Source organism: Penicillium antarcticum, assembly GCF_028974205.1.
Source record: "Penicillium antarcticum strain IBT 31339 chromosome Unknown utg000003l_segment0_segment0, whole genome shotgun sequence".
Classification (NCBI taxonomy): Eukaryota; Fungi; Ascomycota; class Eurotiomycetes; order Eurotiales; family Aspergillaceae; genus Penicillium; species Penicillium antarcticum.
In genome coordinates, this window is record NW_026695301.1 from 357,238 (window position 1) to 379,120 (window position 21,883).

At 50.1% G+C, this 21,883-nt stretch overlaps 8 protein-coding genes across 8 annotated transcripts; 1 reads left to right on the plus strand and 7 right to left on the minus strand.

The window, feature by feature from the left end:
• Positions 1-161: 161 nt before the first annotated feature.
• N7508_002848 (glycoside hydrolase family 35 protein) lies at positions 162-3,429 on the minus strand (the record flags this gene model as incomplete). The annotated part of the gene is made up of 5 exons (XM_058460914.1): positions 162-954; positions 1,009-1,168; positions 1,228-1,521; positions 1,573-2,566; positions 2,629-3,429. The coding sequence occupies 5 exons, from the start codon at positions 3,427-3,429 to the stop codon at positions 162-164; spliced, it is 3,042 nt and encodes a 1,013-aa protein (XP_058321491.1).
• Positions 3,430-4,095: 666 nt separating this feature from the next.
• On the minus strand, positions 4,096-5,784 carry N7508_002849 (elongation of very long chain fatty acids protein; the record flags this gene model as incomplete). The annotated part of the gene is made up of 2 exons (XM_058460915.1): positions 4,096-4,938; positions 4,996-5,784. The coding sequence occupies 2 exons, from the start codon at positions 5,782-5,784 to the stop codon at positions 4,096-4,098; spliced, it is 1,632 nt and encodes a 543-aa protein (XP_058321492.1).
• Positions 5,785-6,897: 1,113 nt separating this feature from the next.
• Positions 6,898-8,501, minus strand: N7508_002850 (uncharacterized protein; the record flags this gene model as incomplete). The annotated part of the gene is made up of 2 exons (XM_058460916.1): positions 6,898-8,349; positions 8,400-8,501. The coding sequence occupies 2 exons, from the start codon at positions 8,499-8,501 to the stop codon at positions 6,898-6,900; spliced, it is 1,554 nt and encodes a 517-aa protein (XP_058321493.1).
• Positions 8,502-9,129: 628 nt separating this feature from the next.
• On the minus strand, positions 9,130-10,825 carry N7508_002851 (uncharacterized protein; the record flags this gene model as incomplete). Its single annotated transcript, XM_058460917.1, has 3 exons — positions 9,130-10,250; positions 10,313-10,621; positions 10,678-10,825. The coding sequence occupies 3 exons, from the start codon at positions 10,823-10,825 to the stop codon at positions 9,130-9,132; spliced, it is 1,578 nt and encodes a 525-aa protein (XP_058321494.1).
• Positions 10,826-11,850: 1,025 nt separating this feature from the next.
• Positions 11,851-12,342, minus strand: N7508_002852 (Fumarate lyase; the record flags this gene model as incomplete). Its single annotated transcript, XM_058460918.1, has 1 exon — positions 11,851-12,342. The coding sequence occupies one exon, from the start codon at positions 12,340-12,342 to the stop codon at positions 11,851-11,853; it is 492 nt and encodes a 163-aa protein (XP_058321495.1).
• A 2,483-nt stretch (positions 12,343-14,825) lies between these two features.
• On the plus strand, positions 14,826-15,818 carry N7508_002853 (uncharacterized protein; the record flags this gene model as incomplete). Its single annotated transcript, XM_058460919.1, has 1 exon — positions 14,826-15,818. One exon carries the CDS (start codon positions 14,826-14,828, stop codon positions 15,816-15,818), a length of 993 nt encoding a protein of 330 aa, XP_058321496.1.
• A 907-nt stretch (positions 15,819-16,725) lies between these two features.
• N7508_002854 (amine oxidase) lies at positions 16,726-18,872 on the minus strand (the record flags this gene model as incomplete). The annotated part of the gene is made up of 3 exons (XM_058460920.1): positions 16,726-18,282; positions 18,336-18,767; positions 18,822-18,872. The coding sequence occupies 3 exons, from the start codon at positions 18,870-18,872 to the stop codon at positions 16,726-16,728; spliced, it is 2,040 nt and encodes a 679-aa protein (XP_058321497.1).
• Positions 18,873-19,389: 517 nt separating this feature from the next.
• On the minus strand, positions 19,390-21,803 carry N7508_002855 (pseudouridine synthase PUS7; the record flags this gene model as incomplete). Its single annotated transcript, XM_058460921.1, has 2 exons — positions 19,390-21,397; positions 21,448-21,803. 2 exons carry the CDS (start codon positions 21,801-21,803, stop codon positions 19,390-19,392), a joined length of 2,364 nt encoding a protein of 787 aa, XP_058321498.1.
• Between the last annotated feature and the right edge of the window lie 80 nt (positions 21,804-21,883).

The window sequence follows — 21,883 nt, forward strand, 5'->3', positions numbered from 1 at the left end:
CTTATGACACTTCATAGTAATCTCCATACAGGAGCCTACATAAGCATGGTTTATATCACTTATACAATCCAAAGATTATATATTTATGATATGTTCAAATTGAGACATGATTCCACTGAGAGGAATTCCCTCTCATTCTCCATTTTAATCACAACCCGAAATCAAGCATACTTCTTCCTCTCCTCACTCCACCTTGGCCTCAATGCCCCAGTCTTAGAGGAAGCAACATCCAACGAACTCTCCGCGGCATAATCAACCCGCCACTCAACACCAATTTTAGCTCCCTCCTCACTCTGCGCCCAAACAGCAACAGCAATAGTATTCTTCCCAGTATAATCCAAGATACCAACAGGAACAGGGTACACAACCTGATTTCCAATGTGGGGATTGTAACGACCATACTGATACCCATTAACGAACAACTGAGCACGGTATAGATTCGTCGTTCCCGATGGCGTGGAGAGAACGAAGGAAATCGAGATATCGTGTTCAGATGGGAGAGAAAGGTCAATGGTTGTTCTGAAGAAACGGACTGTGGCACCCTCGAAGGAAAGGATACTCTTTCCCTTGCTGTTCTTGCTTGAAGAGGCGGTTTTCCATGCTGAATCATCGAAATCGGGTAAATGCCATCCAACACGCTCACCAGTGAGACCACCTTCATTCCAGGCGCCGCGGACTGGGTCAATGTTTGATTCACCTCCCGCGTTGCCGGCCAGACGCCAGTGCGTGAAGCCTGACGTGGAGCCAGTGAGGCTGGCGTCGAAGATTCCGCGCGGATTGAGGGCTCCAGTTGTTTCGTCGTGGCCTGTGTCATCGTGGACGACGAGGAGAACGTTGGGGGCCTTTTTGTTGACGGTTGCATTGGCAAAGGAGAGAGTTAGGTTTGCTTGGGCGGTGTTGGCGTCGCCGAGGTAGGAGCCCAGGAATACGCCGTTTAGCCAGGCGGACCAGCCGCTGGTTCGATGTTAGTTGGTTGCCATGTTGGACTTGGTGTGGGGTGGAACTTACAAGGCGGATCCTCCTTGCACATTGATGAATGCCCCTGTTGCTGTTCCGTTGAAGTATCCGCGCCAGAGACGGACACCATTATGGAAGCCGTATTGGTCTGCGTAGAGAACGGGCAAGTATGTCGGGGTTCGAGGGTTCAGTGTGGTCATGTGGTTGGCATCTAGGAATGATGAGTATGAATGATTTGGCCAGTGACTTTCGCCTAAAAGGGTAACTTACCAACCCAAGCCGCACCTGAATCATCGTAATCAGCGAACCGTTCAGGCAGACTGTCCTTTGCCTTCCACGAGGAGAACGATGGCAATTTGATTGATTCCGGTGCATCAAGCGAGGCCTTGAGACTGCCGTACTCAGTCGACTTCGTTTTAACCGACTTTCCATTCCAAGTGACAGACTTGACAGCCTTGGGAGCAAAAACTTCTAGTGTAGTCGCATTGACGATGTCACCGGTGATAGCAAGCTTGGAACCAGTCAACTTGGCTCCACGAACAAGGTAAGGCCCTTGAACAAGAACTATACCATTGATTAGCATTCACACATCACAGTTGACAGGCAAATACATACCAGCCTTAGTTTCCGGAACGAGAGGATCATCAGTGAGAGCAGGAGCCCAGAACTCATAAGCCGATGTCCGATCAAGCACAACAACCCTCGCACCATCAACATCCAAAACAGTCGACCCCTTACCCTGAGTAAGCGAAGCCGTCAAACCCCCATTCTCCTTATAAAACTGAACACTCGAGCAACCCTGGCACTTCTTAACAGAGCCGCTCTTCCCACCCTTGATAGAGAACTCAGCAGACTCGCCAGTAGGAACCCAAAGCACAAGAGTAGGCGTCTTGTCGAAAACGGTATATGTGAGAACTTCAGCAGTAGAGTAAAGCAACTTCTTCTCCCCGAAAGCGAAATCCGTAACAATAATCTTGGACTGATGCCCATTCAAACGAATAGAGCTGGCATGTTTCGGGATAGTCAGCAATCCAGCCGATGTATTAACCTTCAAATGGAAAGCCTCATTCGTCGCGAGGGAAGTGTTGGTATGGAACGTAGCATAGAAACCAGCACTTGTCTCAGGATTCTTCAGCTCGAATGCCTTGACCGCAGCATTATCCGTATACTGCGTCCCATTTCCAATGAGATCAGTCATGGTAAGATCGCGCGCAGAGCGAGTAAACAGAGCGAGCAACTTCGTCTCATGGTACTTCGATCCAATCGAACGGTCCTCTGAAATTGGAGCAGAGTAATCGTAACTACTGGCAGTAACAGGCGCGGCAATGGCTCCCCAGTTCGTTCCGCCGAAAAGCATGTACAGACTCATAGCTGTGACGCGTTGGCCGATGTTCCAGCGGTAGAAGAGGTTAGCGAAATCGTCGCCGATGTCTTCTGGGCAGCCGCCTTCCGGTCCGCCCCAGGGATTGTAGGAACCGCCTTGGAACTCGGGCATGAAGCTTGGCAGGTTGGGTGAGGATTCTTCAAAGTAACTGTAATAGTCCATGACTTGGAAGGGGACATAGGCGCCGTTGGTGGAGGTGCATTGGCTCAGATCACAGGTCCAGCACTGGGACGTGTTAGCAACTTCGTTTTCTCTTCTCTTGTTGGTGTAGAGCAATGGATACAGACCGAAGGGTAAGAATCAACACCTGCAACATCAACGTTCCCACCCTCATTCGACCAGTCACTTCCCCACGAGTGAGAATTCATGTTGGGATCATTCGCCGTGAGAGGAATGGTAATGCCATTAGCACGGGCATTAGCTTCTAACAATTCCATATAATGAATAGCAGTTTCATTAGGCACACGCAGAGAAGCACTACTCTCCCACTGATTCCCATACTCATTCTCAATCTGATACACAATCGAGTTATGTCCATCAGTAACCTGGTATTTACTAGTGATCTCAGACATCTTAGTGAAATAAGGTGTCCAGGCCTTTGTATAGCGGGTATCATTATTGCGCAGCGTGCCGTAGTCGCCGGTTGTCAACCACAATGGGAAACCGCCAGCACTGGCTTCGGCGTTGACATAGGGACCTGGACGGACGATGATGTAGAGACCGAGTTCTTTAGCGAGGCTGAAGATGGGAGTGATATCATGAGCGCCGGTCGTGAAGTCGATTGTTGCGTTGTTTGGGGCGTGGTAGGCCCAGCTGGAGTAGAAGGCGAAGGCTGTGAAGCCTGCCGCTTTGATCTTTTCCAGGATGTCGCGCCATAATTCTGGGACTGGGATGCGCCAGTAGTGGAATTCGCCGGAGAAGATGAAGATGCGTTGGTTGTTGATTTGGAAGCTGTAGTGGTCCCATTCAACCACTTTGTTTAGTCCGTTGTCTTGGAGGGGCCATCGGGAAACATCTTGGTCTTTTGCTTGAATTGAAGTGCCGAGGCAGGCTAGAAGAAGGAGCAAGCAATTGAGGATGCGTGCCATTTCAGCCAATGCACCGCTGGGACTGCGATGGCGAGTGGAACTGAATCGACCATGCTGGCTCAACTTATACTCCGGGATTTGGGATTGTTTTCGCCTCAGCAAGGGTATATGCAAAATCAGCCACTCGATTCTAGAGTCAAGATGTCTTCCCCTCTTGTGCTGCATTTGTCGAATTTCCGGTGTTAATTCCGGGGTTTTTCCTCCATTCAGGTTGCGCGATTTAGAAGCAGCTAACTGCCCCTGTGGATCAATGGATCGGTTGGAAAATTTCGTGAGAGTCACTCTTGGTTTTTACCTATAATGTACAACCTGGATCCTTTGCTAATAAACGATTTACAGATATATCCAAACATCAAAGACAGAACACGCTGGAAAAACAATCAATTCCTCCAAAAGCCGTTGACAAATCTAACAAACCAGGGATAAGCTAGTTCCGGGAGAAGACATTGCCCTGTAAATTGCCTAGACACTGACCAGTTTCCAGGCGTGTCATTGGCGAAGTACGATGCAGTGAGATCCATAAACCTGCAGGAAATCACTGAACGGGATACCGAAAGCACAAGCCATAGTCCCACCACGCTGGGCATCAGATCGTGATTTTTTTAACCCCCTACCCAAACTCCAAAGTCATGCGGTCCTGTAAAGCAATGCTTAGCCAAAAGGCATTTAAGCATTGTTACCAAGAACTCCGAAGGGGTTCTCACCCTTGGTCTCGGGGGCACTGGGAGCAGATGACTTCTCAGACTTCTGCTTCTTAGCTCCCTTCTTGGCAGGGACAGTAGCAAACCCCTCTTCAGACTCCGAACGGCTAGAAGAAGCAGAGGAAGACTTTGCCTTGGTAGCAGCAGCCGAGCGAGTTCGAACCGGTGAGTCCGCGGTGACGGACTTCTCCACAATCTTCTGGACCTGGGCCTTGATGACCTCGTCATCGGTGGTGACTTCACTGTTGTCACCCTCAATGGCGGCCCGACGGATTTCGCGGTTGAGGCTCTTCAGAGCGTCCATGCCGGCCTTTTCAGCCGCCTCCATGTGCGTGGGCTGCTTCACAGCCGTGTCCTTGCGGTTCAGGTAAGAGCGGACGAAGAAGCGCGCGAACAGGTAGGTCAGGGGGAGGAGATAGGAGACATTGAGCCAGATAGCAAATGCCTGGCCGGTAGTGTCCATGCAGGTAACCATCTGGTGAGAGTATCCAGACTCCTGGATGGGTGCGGTGCCAGTGGTACCGACGTTCTCAGCGAGACCTTCGGCGCCGGCAGCACGGAAAGCCAGCTTCTTGAGCCAAGGGACCATGCCAGCCTCGATGGGCGAAGCGGCAGCGGAGGCCGCTGCCTGGGTCAGCTGGCTCAGAGCTGGGCTGCCAGAGGGGTAGGGGATAGTGTAGTGGACGAAGAGGTATGCAGCAGCCATATTAGTTCCGAAAACGAACTGGGTGATCTGCATAGTGGTCAAGCTACGCTTGATGGGGTTGGGAACACGAATGCGCAAGGCCGTAATGGTGTAGTAAGTGTACTAGTAAAAAAAAGATTAGTATGCAGTATTACTGTTTAATCACACATTTCGACTTACCATCATCGCGTGAATAGCCGAGTTGACCAGACAGAAGATCCAGATGGGAGCTGCCATGTAGCGGATACCGGCCCACATGCACATCATTGCGCCGGCGTGGTGATAGGTCTGAAGAGTGGAGCTCTTCTTGCCCTTGGCCAGAATAATCACGGTATCAACAACTTCGTAGAACTTGGACAGGTAGAAGAGCCAGCCGAAGTAAGCCAGGCCCTGGTTCCACAGGCGACCAATATCAGTCGAGTCTGGCATACCGTTGGTCAGGTGGAAAGCCGGATTGGCAATAGACCACTCGTTGGTGATGGGGCTGTAGGTAGCGGCATTGCCGTAGCCGCGGGGACCATTGATCTTGCAGAGCGAGTCCACAACACCAACCAGGCCGTGGGGATCATCGCTGTCGGGGAAGGAGCTCTTGAACGCCTGGAGCATGCCTGCGAAGGTCCATGCAGAGTATACGGCCAGGAAGACATTGTGCAGGATGACGAACAGCTTGAATAGGCGTGTGTTGCTGAAAGCATATGGCTTGTATCCGCGACTCTTGTTGATGCGATTGACCAAAACCACGGTCAGCGCGTAAACGGTGGCGATTGTGATTGGTACCCGGACGTCCAAAACTTGGTTATAGAGGTCATTGGGAATGTTGAAGGGCTGCTTCCAGGTCGGCGCAGCAGCGTGAGGCGCGGGGATTGTCACGGGGAGCTCGTTGGGAGGAAAATTGAGGAGGGAGGCAGGAGGGAGGCCGATGCGAACGGTGGCCTGGCCCATCTCGGTGGGGACGTGGAAGTCGTGCATGATGCCCTCTCCGGAGCCTTTCGCGCGTATAAGGATTCAAATGAAGAGAAGGGTTGCACGGAATATAAGAAAGGGAGAAAAAGCCAGGAAGCAAAAGGACCAAAGACCAAAAAAACCGCCTCCCAAGGATCCACCAGCCAAACTGCCATGTTTAAATTCTCAACAAGGCAATCTGCGGCCGATCCCGGTGGAGCCCCGAGTTTGTTGGGATTTTGGTGAGCCGAGGCTGTCTCATCCAGTTAGTTGTATAGTACTCGAGAGATGAATCATATCAGGGTATTCTCGAATCCTGGTATCTCATGTCTCAGCTCTCGGCTCTCATCTCTCTCATCTCTCTCATCTCACTGGTGGTGTATGGTGAATAACGTCTTCTCTCCGCTTCCCCAGACCCACGCGACTCAACCAACTGCTGAATCAGGCATTGCCGTAGTCAACCACACCGTTGATTCAAGGGATGTAGAACGGATCGTCAATGCAACACAGAAAACAACCAAACTGAGATGTTCCGCATCTCCAAATGATCGGAATAGATAGTTGCGCAACATGAGAATTTCCTCACCAGCAGGTGCAGGTGGGGAGAATTGCTGACTCATCCCATCGTGCACTGGACTATACAGCCCCTGCACTCCGTAGTCCATGCATGTAAACACAGTCTCGAAAGTTAATGCACTCGAAGCCGATCAGGATCATCTTGTTGGGATTGTCTTGGCCATTCCCCAACAGCATTGACATGAGATCGGAGGAGCGGATCATCACATGTAGCCTCGGTCATACTTCCAAGATAGGGCTGCGTGAACTAGGTCTATTCACGGTGCTATCAAGTATTGTAAAACTTCAGAACAAATGTCTCAAGGAGAGGGTGCCATTACATGCATTATTGGTGTCCGTATTTGGCCTCCCTTCTTTCGCCTCGTTTTACACGTCTTTTTTGTCCATTTTCAAGTGCCTCAGGTGAGAGCAATGCAGATCATATATATGTGGGGAGGCGGGAAAGGGAGGAATTTTGGCCACTGTTGTACGAATGTGAGAGTCTGGTGATTGGCAAGTTCGCCATTGTATCATATCTCCTATCTAAGATCTCGGCGCCAAGTATTTACAGCTAACAGTACATTCTCAGCGGGGCTTGGTGCCATGAGGAATCGGGGGAGGCGCCGGGGATGACGGGGAGTCCACAGCTGGCGCACGAATTTCCGCTCGTTTCGGTGGAGGCGGGGGAGGGGCCTTCTTGCGCTGGGCCTGAGTTTGAATATCTGGATCTGTAGGCGATGGCGCAGGGGAAGGCGATTGGGCCATAGAGTGCGAAGGCGGTCGTGGGACACGCCTGTTTGCATTGGCGTCAAACTTGCGATCCTCGACAAACGTGTTGAATCGCGAAGTGACACCGCCCCACTTCTCTTTGCCCATGTCAATCTTGTCTGCGTGGCGTTCACGGAAACTCTGCACAGAAGAGGTGCCCCGCGCGGGCTCCGCCGGCTCCAGGTTCATGCCCTGATCCGTCGAGGCCCGGGCCGGCGGGGGAGTTGCGGACGAGCCACCAAAGCGGGAACTGATACTGGACGCGGCACCGCTCATCTTCTGCTTGCCGGCATCGATGGAGTCGGCGTGACGTTCACGGAAATCGCCATACTTCTGCTTTCCAGCATCGAACTTGTCGGCATGGCGCTCACGGAAATCACCGTACTTCTGCTTGCCCGAGTCGATGGTATCAGCGTGGCGCTCGCGGAAGTCGCCTACTTTCTGTTTCCCTGAATCGATAGAGTCGGCATGCTGCTCGCGGAAGTTACTGTACTTCTGCTTGCCAGCATCGATCTTATCTGCATGGCGGTCGCGGAAGTTATGAATCGAAGAGTTACCACTTGCAGGTGATTCTGGGTTTGTCGAGTTTGTTGATGCCCGGGGCGGCGGGAGAGGCCCGGGGGACCCCGAGTTTGTTCTCATCTGGGAGAACCTCGATTGCAACTCATTAACGGGCGTTTGAGATTGCTGAGCACCCTGCCCTCCAATGCCAAACCCGGGAACCGAAACGCCAGCGTTTGCGAGACGGGATGTAGCATCTTGGTTGATATAATCATGTGAAAGCGGCTGCTGTGCGGGGGAATAAGCTGGGGGTGGGTCGGAGCTCTGGGACGCGGGGGAACCGTTGCGAGCGGGAAGTCGGGGCGGCGGCTTCGGGGGTGCTTTCGGCTTCGAGGCCGAACTGGTAGTCGAGCTTGCAGGTGAGTCCATTCGGCGAACGGGCGGTGGGGGGAGGTTGTCTGTAGACAGGCCTGTGGTGTTGACACGGTATGGTACCGGAGGCGGTGGGGGCTTCTGGGCCTCTTCCTCTTCTTCTTGAACTGCCTGTTGGTGGTGGGCATTCTGGGCATTTATCTGATCCTGGGACAGCGGAGCTCCCATACCCCGTCGATCGGGTGTCGTCTCGTTTGGCACTGCGGCAGCGCCGTGGTAATTGATATGCTTTGGGGGAGGCCCGAATGACGAGGGATCTTTCAGGGCGGACAGAGGCTGAGAGACATGTTCGGAGCCTTCGGAGTCAGGGTCTCTGCCCTTTCCCATCCATCCAGCCTAGCAGAACGTCAATGGCTGAGATTCAAGCAAGAGAGGGGTTGGCTTACCACTTGGTTGAGTCCTTTGAAATCACCGCGCCAGCTCTCCTTGCCTCCTTCCTTGCCCTTTGGATGCCAGCCATCCTTCATAACATTGCGAAAGCCACTCATTGTGCTGCAGAGTGTGGGGTGAGAGTCTCCAGGTGGCCGCGCAGCTGTGACGACAATATCCCCACTCGGTCACGTGGTGCCCCGATTGGGCAAGATATTCGAATCGAAAGAGATGGAAGAAGTCGATATAATAGTAATTCTAATCGCGCAGAGAGGTGTACGGCGTATATGTATTCCATAGATGTAGAGCAATTGTGATGGCAGTGGGGAAACTGTGAAACTGTCAGACCTACAGGCATCGTAATCTGATTGGATATATCTTCAACACTACTGTATACCAAGCTCAAATTTAGGAATGCTCCACATTTCCAAGCAACATTTTGTCTTCTCTGCCCAGTATCACATCTCTGCTGAACGAGTTCACAAAATTACTGTGTAAACCATCGTTTTTGGCGTCCTATTAATCTGTCCGTTCTATGTCATGCAATTGAACCTTTACTGAGCCCTCCCGAAGCACAAGGAGCTGGTCTACATTGTTAGGAGCAGCTCGGTGACTACCTCATTTCTTACACATTATGTGCGATCGTGTGCATCGCAAAGAACTATGTGAGTGTATTGTGTGACATGAAATGCTTTTCTATACAAAATAGGTGAACCTCTAGACAAGGTAAGACGACAGATATCCTCCTTAAGAAGAGTACAGCTTCTTCTCATGACTGTGCAAGCCATGCACATTCCCCTCAGTCTGCGCACTAGCACTTCTCATCTCAAACCGAACCGAACCGTTATTCACGCCTTCATGGAGCGCATCAAGGTTTTGGACGCCGAGATCCTGAAGAGAGTGCTGCACACCAGCGACAAGGTAAGGGACATATTGAGTGATAGATCCTCGATCAACAACTGACCCAGCAACACCCTGCGCAACCTTAACTTGATCATTCTCAGAGAAATAACGCGAAGCACCGGCATTACCGCCAACACTCTTGCCCTTATCCTCCATGACAGCAATGCTGCCCATGCCGCGAAAAGCCTTAACCAGCTGGCCATTGCTCACAAAGTATTCACCAGGAGACTCAGTCGTACCAGCGAGCAGACTGCCCATCATCACAGCCGAGGCACCTAGAGCAAGACCCTTCACGATATGACCCAGGTTTTGAACACCGCCGTCGGCGACGGTAGGAACGCCAAATCGGGCAGCAAATGCAGACACGCTACGAACAGCAGCAGCCTGAGGACGACCAGCAGCCATAACCTCCTGAGTGATACAAGCAGATCCACTGCCCATACCGATACGCAGCCCGTCCGCACCGGCAGCAATCAAGGCTGCGGCTTGCTCCCGTGTGACGATATTACCCGCGATCACGTCAATATCGGGAAATGTCTGTTTGATGTACTTGATCATATTGATCTGGTATGTGCTGTGGCCTTGAGAACTGTCCACGATGACGATGTCCAATCCCGCATCGACAAGCTTTTGGAGTCGGATTTTGTCTGCCTCGTGCGTGCTCACGGCTGCTGCGCACAGTAACTGCTTAGATGGCAGCTTTGATGCCAGGGGGTAGTGGATATTTTTCATCAAATCGCTCCGAGACAGCAATGAAACCAGGCATCCGTCCTTGTCCACAATTGGCAGCTTGCCTTTCTTTGAGCTTCGGAGGACTTCGTTGGCCTCGGCAAGTGTAGTGCCTGCCGGCGCGGTGACGAGGTCGGTTGCCATAACGGCCGTGACAGTGTCCTCGGGCGTCTGATGGAACTGGATGTCTCTGCTCGTGACGATACCGAGAAGCTTTGAGTGCAGGGTGCCTTTTTCTGTAGTATATCACAGGTCAGAAATAATGATTTCCAAAGAGAAACTAAGAAACTTCACTCACCAGTCACTGGGAACCCGCCAAATCCCCATTTCGCTTTCAACTCCTTTGCCTCTCCAACTGTCGTCGTGGGAGACAGAACAACGGGGTCCAGGATGAAGCCATTTTCATAGCGTTTCACCTTTCTCACCATTTCAGCTTGCTCTTCTGGCGGGCAGTTATTATGAATTACGCCCAGACCACCTAGAAGAGCCATGTGAATAGCCATGTTGTGCTCAGTAACAGTATCCATAGGAGAGGACAGGAGAGGGGCCTTGATGGTGAACCGTCTAGTCACTTTGGTATCCAAAGAGACGTCGGATGCTGGGAAAGCTGTTGACGGATGCGATTAGACCTAGCGACTACAGTAACGCCGTCGATTGCCTTACTGATAGATCCCGGCAAAATAAGAAAGTCATTGTAGGTCAAGGCTCCATGGCCGTCCGAGTTGAGGAGGGTGTCGACGTGGAGGCCATCGCCGGAAGGATACTCTTTGAGCACTTCCAGGGCCTTGGTGTAATCTTGAATCTCAATCATATTGTTGGTAAAAGGCTTACAACAATGATAGGTAGGGGGTGGGAATGGGGATAGTTCCCAAAGAAAGCAAGAGGGGCAGGGAATGGAAGTCCTTTTAAACAGGCTCTAGGGGTGGCGCATCAGGCAAAGAGGCTCCTATTCGATCAATTCATGACCCACAGCAACTTGCTTTCCCTCTTGTTTGGCCTGGACTTTGCTAAAACATATTGTCTTACCACCATTACACGGGCATATCAAGCTAACGGGGCGGAAAGGGGACCAATCAACTTGGAACGACTGAGTAGTCGATTCTCGTGTATAGATTGTCGGTGTGGACCTTGACGCAGCACTTGACTCACGCTACCAAACCGGTGCGAGAAAGACCTCCCAACAAGCCTGTTGAAAACAAGCACAAATGTGCTGTATATCCCATTAAATATGAGCCTTCTGAGTACTGTCGTTCTGCTATTGACTTTCTACACCAGGCGAATGCTGGGTAGAGACAGTGATCAGATTTTCTTTGCCTGTTATGACCAAAGTACAGCCCCGATCACACCCCGGTCTCGAACGTCAACTTTACTGGCCTGCATCAATATTTTCTGGGGCTGATTACGTATCAGTATCCACTCCTTTCATCGAGAATGGAGGATTCACACTGCACTCGCAATCCTTTGGCCCCATGAAACCAAAGATTCGAAGGCGCTAAGCAGATCATTGAAGTCTAGACTTGGGGCCAAATCGGGGTTGACTGATTTTCCAGAGCTGATTATCCGTGAAACTTTGAGTCTCTGGCGCACGTTTACTTCAGGAAAACTTGGATATGTGAAAACTGCATTAGTTGACATAAGTAGCCCGCTCTATCTGATCGACCCTCAATTAGCTCATTCCATATACTAAAGAGGGTCACAAAAGCTCGCCAATTTTTTCTGGTGTCAAGATACCATCCAAAGCAGGTGTCTCTATTAGAACATCGAACAAGTTGCGATTGTTCTCGATAGCAGATTTGCAAATCCCGTAAGCCATATCGTGAGCGTACTGCCATCTACTCAAGATGCCAGGCCAGAGGCACGCTCAAAGTGAGTTATGAATGCGTCCAAGCTTAACGAGGCATTCGCAAATAGCATTTTGGACGTAGCAAGAATCACTTCGCTTGAAATATGATTGCGCTTTTGCGGCATAGTTGAGGAGGTCCCGCGATGGGGAACAAAGGCCTCGATACTTCGTTCAATTCGTCCGAGAACATTATCATGAAGTCCAATGCGATCTTCCTTAGCGTATTTATTAACCACAAGAGCCAAGGTAAATAGAATCTCAGCAATTTTGTCTCGGGCAACATGCCCACTGATACCTGAATTCTTCAAGCCAAGCTCTGCAGCTAGCTGCTCCCGTACCTGAAAACCTGTCTCATCAGATCTTAGTGACGCGATGGTTTCCACGGCACCACCAAATTGAACAAGCAAGCAACGCTCTTTGATTTCGACGAAGGAAATTAGACAGGTAGACAGCACACTTGTATCCGAGGGTACAGGGAAGCGCATGTTCCAACTGTGTTTGGCCTGCCATTGGCCTGGAGATGTTGTTCATCCAGGTTATATAAAACAGCAAACAAGTACAACCCACGTATCTCGGTAGGTATTTGCCAGCCCTTTCAAAACATCCTTCAGAGTATGAAGCTCTCTCTCTCTCCACCCAGAAAAACAGCGCCCGATCTGAAGCATAGATGCATCATCCATGATATCCTGTGTTGTCGCTCCCCAATGAATATACATAGCAAGATGCTCTGGCCTCCGTTCGACCAATTGCTTAATGAACGGAAATACAGGAAACCCGACTATGTCAGTGTCATTTGCAAGGCGGTCATTACTATTGCACTTATGTTAGCCTGAACCCTACATGTCTAGTGAGTTCTGGAGGACCTTACTCGAGAGCGGAGACAGCCATGGGCGGATGAGGTATAATCGGTAGGATAAACTAGTAAAGAGAGATTTCTAGCCCGTTCTATCAGCCGGTCTCATTATTAGATAATTCGTCGGCATACATGAGGGCCGAATTGAGATATGATGTGCTGTACGGAATAAGGCCTTGTCCCGGGCGCTTGGAGGAAATAGGCCCGGGCATGGTACACTACCGTTGCCACATGAGACACACTTGGACACATTCCGTGAAAATTGATATATTCTGTACTTGAATATGGACAGATCTCTTGTCGTACTTAACAGTACTCGTTCAGAATCTTGGGGTTGACCATGAAAATTCTGCGAAGAACTTCTTGTATTTGGTCATAACTAACCCAGTTAAGTACGATGTCCTGGAGCAATAGATAGATCTCCAACTCTGACAGCATTACTAACTCATCGATCTGGTTGAACATTTCTCGTCTTCAACTTCGCTCTTGTCCTGGGCAATCTCCCGTGGGGAAAGAACCGTCACCTTTTATCTTTTTCCTGTTCGTGAACATCTACTAAGCAGACTGACTAAGAATGGTTGTGATGTATCTCACTTTGCTACAACGATCACTGAATACAACTTAGCCCCTGCAGTCAGAAATTCAGAAGATACCTCACCAAGCCTGGTCATTTCGACAGGGTATGCTCTCCGAGTCCCGTTCGGATGTCTGACCCTGCAAGTCGCTCAACTGTCCGGAGTCCTTTCCATCAAACCCCGGAATTGAGCGTTGGGAAAGAATTGTGAAACGTTAAGTAGAGCTGCGCTCAGTCCGAAAGACCTTGGGGATCTGGAGGATCAACAATTATAGTGCCCGAATGCGTACAGAGAACATGTACTTCGGAGGAAACTGATGACACGGATATTGAAATGGTAATGGTGGATAGGAAATACATAATAACGTCATGCTTCCGGTACGAACTATGGGGAAACCGAAACTTCAGTGTGCCTAAACTTTAAGGCACCTGATGCTTCTTCGGGGGTGCCCAGCTGTCGAGCTGCGGTTGGGCTTGGGCTTGGGCACCGGGACACCCAGGATCCAAGGTACCACTTGGAAACTCTCACCTTTACCGGTTATTCTACAGGATACTTAATGGATTAGCCTCTAATTTTTGAGAGTACCTTCAATCAATAAATAGAAGGAAGAATCTATGGCATAATTGGAATTCCAAAAAAAAAAAAAAAAACTAACAATGGAGGGTGAGCTGCGGCAGGGTTGTGATGATGGCCCAGGATCTGTGAACCCGAGTCATCAATTGGGTTTCATGTCTTCGTGTATCCGTAAGCGTCAAAGCAGTCACAATCCAATAATAATAGCGACATCGTATGCCTTACATGTACTTCGCGCTGCAACCAAACGCAAAATAGTTAGGGCTAACGCCGATCCTACGTGGCCCCAGTTTAGCGCGAACGTCATAAAAATAGCATTTTCATCTGAGCCTCATGGAGAGTTATTTTCTCAGTGTCTTCAAGATTGTGAGTATTCATTCTAAATATTCCAAGTATCCTTCTTTGTAGAGCGGTGCCTGGAGAGATTACATTCAAGAAGAATCGAGTTTGCAAGGTCCATTGACGCCGACCGAAGCGCCTCGTAGCGCTTCTTTGTTGGACCCCGGTTTCCTTGAGGGCAGTGCTTCCTGTAAAGCCCCGCCTTGGAGCCTTAAGGAATTTGGTGGACTGTGAACGACTCTGCGATAATTTACAATCTACTTCTCCCATACCTGATCTCTCACTTGTAATCTTTCGCATCCGTTGGAAACTATTTGCTTGAAGGCCTGAAAGTACGGCTGGCATTACTGAAAGTGGTAGTGAATGGGATATATCGAGTACCACTTGGCTTTTGCCTTCTTTCCGGTGGTGGTTCTTTGTCCGATTCGCCTTCGAGTCCTCACATAAACTCACCGTACCGGGAAATTGCGCTGCCCAACGTACTATACCAGCAACGATGGTGAGATTTATACCCACGTTCTACGAGCCCAAAATCGAAAACTTATCTAAACAGGGGGAATCCGCCGGTCAATCTGTGAATTCAGTGACAGACCTGGCGGTCACAACATCGGTTGATCAATATGTCAATATGGCTGCGTCAACGGAGACTGTGGCACCAGATCATGCCTTGCTTAGCAGTATCTTACCATCAAGCGAGGAGAACTTTCCTGCTGGTGAGCCTGTGACTGCGCTTCCACCTAGCTCAACCTCAATTACGGAGACCAGCGCGGAGAGTAGTCCGACGCAAGAACAAATTACCATAGTGGACCAATCAACGCCTTGGACGCCATCAACCACGACTGCATCTCAAACGACAGCCTCAACAATATCAACAAGTTCGTCTTCTAGACCGACCTTATCAACCCCCGCTGTATACTCCACCACGATCTCCTTAGCACCTGAACAGACAACCGACCAGACAAAATCAGACACATCAATCAGCGAACCAGGCTCCTACTCAGGCGGCACCTCGACAAAAGCGAAAATCGCAATCGCAGTCCCAGTGTCAATAATAGGCTTAGCCCTAATAATAACACTGATACTGTTCCTCACACGACGCCGCCGTCGCGAAAAAGAACGCCACAATCTGCCCCCACCCTATGATATGGCAACGAGTCAAACAACAGCCGTCTCAACCCAAGAGCTAATGGTCTCGCCAAAGCCACAGACACCAGCAGCAGCAGTATCTCTATCTAGACTGCCAATCCTGAATGTTCCGCCTTCCTCTGCAGGCGGACAAAGTCGTGATCCAACTCCCAGTCCCAGCTCTACGCGCCGTATGTCGGTATCTCGGGTTTCTGGGCCGAATGACTCCAGGACCGAGATTGGAGTTGCCCTTGCTGTTCCACTAGATCACCAGAGGAGTGCTACAGAGCAAGATTTCAGGTTGCCGTCGCGGGGAACGATGCAGTTGGCTCGAATGCCATTTGACAATTCTTATGCTCCGGATGACGATGCTGTCTCTGAAGTCTCGGATTTGGATGGTGGGCGGCGGGATACAGAGTTCGATGAAGTATCAGATGTCTCATCCTTTGGCACTGTTTCGCCAGTTAGGGGTGGAGAAAGGAGACAGTATCGATGAATATTGGGAACGGCTGAGGGTATTTATAGATGGGATGATTATAACGAGGCGTTGAAAGTAGGGTAGTTTCATGTAGTTTCTTTGGTCTGGTATTTGGATTATACTACAACTGGTTATGTTCAGTGTACAATTAAATACATGCTGCACACTTCAATACTCACACATTTTACTACATTCGTGCTAGAGTGACTCTATCCCTCATCCTCTTTATTGTCACGCATCGACTATCAAATGAGGATAGCTAAACGGCCTCTATCCATATCAGGCAGCACGAGTAGGCTTCATTCTATATGCCTGGATAGAATTCCTTACAACCCCGATATCCATCCCTTCAACTCCAACTATACCACCACTCTCAACATCATACCTCATTTACCTACAATCCAACTCACAAGTCTCTTCCTTTCTCCAATGGAACTCTAGTTTCATAAAATGCTAGACGACACTTTGCGAGTAGTAATTCATTGCGCAATTAACAGACATACGAAAACGTGATTGTGGGTCAAATAAATGAAATGAGTACGGCCCACTTCGAGACTTCCCGTCTGTAAATGCCCCATTTCGCCACCTTTCGCACCAACAGACATCAAAAAACATCAAAAAACATCAAAAATGTGATGGGACGAGCCGGGATCGAACCAGCGACTTTACGAATTCGGACTGAGTTAAGCTTCAGTCGTACACTCTCCCAACTGAGTTATCGTCCCATTGGATGATTGGAGGTGACGGCATGTGCCACCTTCACCAAATCAGTCAATTAAGAGAATTACTACACGCTAAGCTGTTGATCAGAGTAATCAGTGTTGCCAATTGCGAATGGGGATTATCGAACTCTGCCATTGAACAAGGGAGCAAGAAAAGTTCGGCTACAATCAATGTTTGTCTAAGGAATGTCTTCTTGAAAAATCTACAAATGCGAGTAAGCAACCGAGTTGCCTGCTGCAGCATCCTCAACAAGGACACTTCGGTTCTTCTCTTGGCTTGAGACAGCGACATCCAGACCAGGATTGCCAGTGAAGAAATTAATAGGTTTCAAGCCCACGATCATCTTCTCAGAGGGCATCACGGGCCAATCCTCAATGCGAGGGTTATGTGTAGACCCGAATGTATGCCAGACGACAATATCTTCATTGCGGACATCCGGTTTGCCATTGGGATGTTTCTTGCGCTGCCCAATCATAGAATTGATCCCTTCGCCGCCTAGAGACTGCATTGTATGCCGACCAGACGGGAAGAGCTCGTCGTCTTGGTAGCGAGTCACCCAGACGGCATGGCTGCCAAATTCAGATCGTTTCGAATGGTATGATTGTGGGTGGGCGAGTAACATCTGGCTATAGCATGGCAATAGTTTGAACCCAACTGGTGTTCCTGTGATAGGGTTGAGCTTGTTTTCGTTGATCATTTTGAAAGTGCGGTTAGTCGCGAAATCCAGATCGTGGCCACCTTCTTCAGTGATGATCTTTGACTTTGTTGTATAACCAGCGCCGAAGGGATTGTGAATATTCGGGTCATTAATTGGCATGGGATGAGACTCCTCGACTTGCAGCGAGTTCTCATTTCCGTCAATTGCTGGGTCAATTCGAAGAGAGAATAGATGCTGGTGGTATGGTGCAAGGACACCAGGTGCAACAATCGTGCCGTAGCCGACCTTGTCACTGGTGTTGATTGGACAAGTTGACAAAATGCCAGTGGCTCGCACTTCATAATGAATTGAAGCCTCTTGACCGAAATGGAATGCAAATATATATTCGTAGTTGCTGACTGTGATGATCGTTTGCAACACCAGAATCCGTGAGCGAGTGACCACAGCATTCTGTGTTCGGTGGTTTGTATGCTTCCACAAAATACCGTCATCCTGTTCATGGCAGCAGACCACGTTTGGAAGCTTCAGAGGATCACCAGAGGCAGTGTTGTGCCAACCGTCAAAGTACTTGATCAGGCCAAGGCAGTCACATCCAAGGCGTAGATTGTTTGCATTGAGACCAGCACCATCATTTCCAAGATCAAAGGCTGCCTTCCGGGGGTATGGAGATCGTGGATCGCCGTATGGCACAAACATCTCGGACAAAGACAGACGATAGAACAGGCTTCGGCCCTCATAGCGAATATCATGGAGTGTCAAGCCCTCGCGGTAATTGAAGCCCACGCGCATCGTCCATTTCTCCCAGCTTAGCAGATTCCCGGCAACTTGAAAAGATGGACCCTGCGGCTGGATGACCTGATAGGGTTTCGTAGTTGTGCGCGGTGGAGGTCGCAAATCAGGATGATACTCGCTCAATTCAGGAGAGTGGACTTTTTCATGGTCATACGGTCGTGCATGTCCGCGAATACACTCTTTCTCGGAGGATGGCAAGTGGTAGATTTGAGTAACTTCAAGTTTCTCCGACACTTCGGCACAGAGATCAAGGGGGTAGGCATAGAAGTTTGCATCGGGGTGGTCAAGAAGACGCATATAAAACCAACACTGGAAGCTGCCATTAGACATGACAGCGAAGAATATCGAGTTGTTATAAATACCATAGTTGTTCGCTCGGCCATGTCTCGCATGCCATCCGTTGCGTAGGCCCATGGTTCAATAACGACAGACGCGCCCTCGGGCAATTTGAGCTTTTGAATCTCTCCCTGGACTCTTGAATCTGCTCTGCAAGCTTTCTCAACAGCTTGCATGTATGAGCTGTCGATATAGGGATGCTTTCCCACCAAGTGGTCCTTCTTTATGAGCCTTGCAGAATCAAGATCCACGAGAAGCTCAACGAACTCATACGATTTCGATGCAGATGGGATAGTGACTTGAACTCTTGCAGCTCGGGGGGGATGCGATGTTTGGGTCTCATCAAGATGCTCCTTCGCAAGGAAAGCAACCATCTGCTGTTTGGGCGGCTCTTGGAGAGTGATCACTCGGAAATTGAGATCATGCCCGTTGAATTCTCGGCGGACAATCTGGGCAGCCTGTTTCCCCCATCATGTAAGCAATGGACAGAAGATTGAATCAAAAGGCCCAACCTTGGCGATTTCCCGCGGGGACAGAGGATCGAAAGGGTGAATGGTAGACATAGTGAGCATGAGCTGGTAGATATAGTAGTATATGAAAGGAAGGATCGCAAAGGAATTCCTGCAAACGGTGCAGTGGTAAGATATGTCCCAAGTAAAACGCAGTGTATATGGCTAGAAAAGATTGAGATAGTATTTCCTCAGTCCGTTAAATGTGTACTGGAAATTCTGCGGCGATGTTCGCAAAGGTAAGGAAATAGCCGGGATCAAATGTTGAACCGTCCGTGGACACCAGATGATTGCTTAGGTTAAGACTTGCCGGTATATCTGCGCGATATTCGCTAAGGTTAAGTATAGCCGGACAACCGTGGGCAGATTCCCCGCACCGCTTCGGAGATAGCAAGGAGTGACTCTATTGGCAGCAAGGGCCGATTTACTTGGACTGGTATCTCAGAGTATAGATGTTTATTATCCACTATCTGCTTGGATTACATCAATTTGACCAGAATATCATTCCGGTCAATGCTATTTCACATAAACGCTTATGTAAGGCGATGGACGGTGCATGAATCGTGCTCGTTTATCTTCCACCACCGAAGTCCGCCTTGTAGGCAGTCATTTTGCCCTTGGTCAACTCGCGAAGAGCCATGGTGGCGTATTGACTGGATCCAAGCTGGAACTTCAGAATGACAGCCAGCTTATCGGGCTGCTCATCTGTGGCGATGTTGATATCGGCTTCCCGCTGCTTCAACTTGTCCATGTCAGTGGGGACAAACTGCTGATCATCCTTGGAGTACATCTTGACATCGAAGGAGTAGTCGTCACCCATGCGGCTGAAGATCTTGCGGTAGCTGCCGCTCAGACTCGCGTCACGCCACTTGCGGCGCATGTCGAAAGGATCCAATTTACCACCCTGCTCACTGCCCATGAAGCTCTTATAAAAGTCCTTCACTTGGTTGGCCGGGTAGATAATATCGTATCCAGGCTGGGGGAGAACCAGGTCAAACAGAGTGTATTTGCCGCTGGCTGCCTCTTCGGCGGTCAAAGCCCGGGCGCGGGTGAACATATCCTCCGCTGCGGTGGCGCTGTCTTCCCCTTGAGGCACGATGATGATCTCTCCGTCTGCATCAACAGTCTCTTCCTTGGTCTCAGGGGCCTCGGTCTCCTTGTCACGGTGCTCTTGGACAATAACAAGATCACCCTCTACAACTTTATCGCTGTAGAGTCGCCAGCGCTCACCGACAGCAAAGTTCCAGACGAGGGACTGGTATGCGTGAACGTACATCAACCGCAAGTTGCGGGGAATGGATTGCAGGGCACCCAAGTAATCATTGCGTGAGTTAAGGAGGTGGCGGATGATGTTGCTTTCGGCAGAGAACTTGCGCGGAAGTCTCGACAAGATGTCGTTGGTGAGGGTTTTGGCCCCGGTCGCAATCTTGGTCTCAAACATATGGATGGCCATAGCGCGAGCCTTGTCATCATTACTAATGTTCATGGTAGAGGCATCGCCTTGATTTGCTGCCTCGAGAACGTGAGGGCTATAAGACAGGATGTCGTCGCAGGCACCCTTGAAGTCTGACTGGAGAATCTTGAGACCGATAGTGTCAGTCCGAGTAGTGAAGGTTCCGAATCGCTGAAGACCATAGTAGTTGAAGTATCCGCGCTCGCGGAGGTTCTTCAGAGAAGTGCCAACAACTTCAGTGGCCTTGGCGACTGCGCTCTCGGGGTCACTCAAGTTGACACCGGGAATATCAGACTCGCGCAGAGTGATATGGAACTCGTTGCCCAGCAGATCTCCCAGGTCCAAGCCCTGCTTGCTGTACTTGAAGTCACCAAGAGTAGCATTACGAAGAGTCGGGTTCAACTTGGCAAGTCGCTCAGCAAGAACACGGGTGGCGCAAGCACGCTGCGCGGTAACGCCGCGGCGATCCTTGGTTCCGGCAAATTGGAAAGACTTGGGGTTCATCTTCAATGAACGAGCGATAAAGGAGATGATTTCCATGGTGTCCTTGTTCTCCTTGTAGATTGTGAAATGCAAGTAGGGTCCTCCGAGTTCTTCCCAGTTGATACGGGGGCCCTGACCGCGGGCTCCGCTATCGCCGCCGCGTCCTCCCTTGTTCGGAGCACGCTTGAAACGGTTGTTCGCTGCGGTAATAGCCATGTTACCATCCTGGTCTGTGGTCGAGTCGATCTCAGAGTTGAAAATGCGACGAATATTCTGGTGAATCTTGGTGCGCAGGTCGCGGTCAGAGATAGCAACTGTGACCTTGCCGAACTCGCTGGGCCGGGCCTTGGGCTTAGCCATAGCTTCCTTGTGCATAGTAATGATTGTGGTGGCATTCTCGGCGCCGAAGAATTCGCTCAGAAGCGCGCGGTCCTCATCCGACACTTGGAATTCGACTGGTGTTGGCTCGGCCGTTGGCTCGGCCGTTGGCTGAGTTTCCTCAGTCGGGTCCGTAGCTTTGACCCCCGTCTCTGGGGCCTTCTGAACAGGCTTGAGTTTGGGACCGGCATCCGGTGCGTTCGTGTTGCGGAGGTGAACAACTTCGCCGGCGGTCGTGATCTCGTTGACCATGAAATCGGTGTATCTGCGCAAAGCTCAGCATGGCCCCAAAAAGCGCAACAACTAGTATCTCACCTCTTTTTCAAGATACCCGAAAATCCTTCATTGTCAGAGCTCACAAACTCAGTGATTCCGACCTCGACTTCCTTGACACCTTGGGCGTCCGAAACCACGGCGGTAGTGGTCGGGACATCTGCGGCGCCGTCACCAGCAACCACCATCTTCTCTGGGCTAGCATCGCTGGTCTTTTGGCGCTTGCGCGGCGACTCCACGAGATCGTGCTTCTCCATTATCAATTGGTTGGAGAGGGTGGGGTTGGAGGAAGATACAGGGTCGAGCTCCAGGAACTTTTCTTGACCGATTGGGGATAGCGCGGTAGGGCCAATGCGGGGAAGCCCTATTACCTGATTCGGAAGTATTTCCAACTGCATCTATAAGATTGATCTAGAGAATTCCTCAAGTTTGAGATCTTTCTAACAAATACGTCACTTTAGAGTGATCTAGGTTGTAT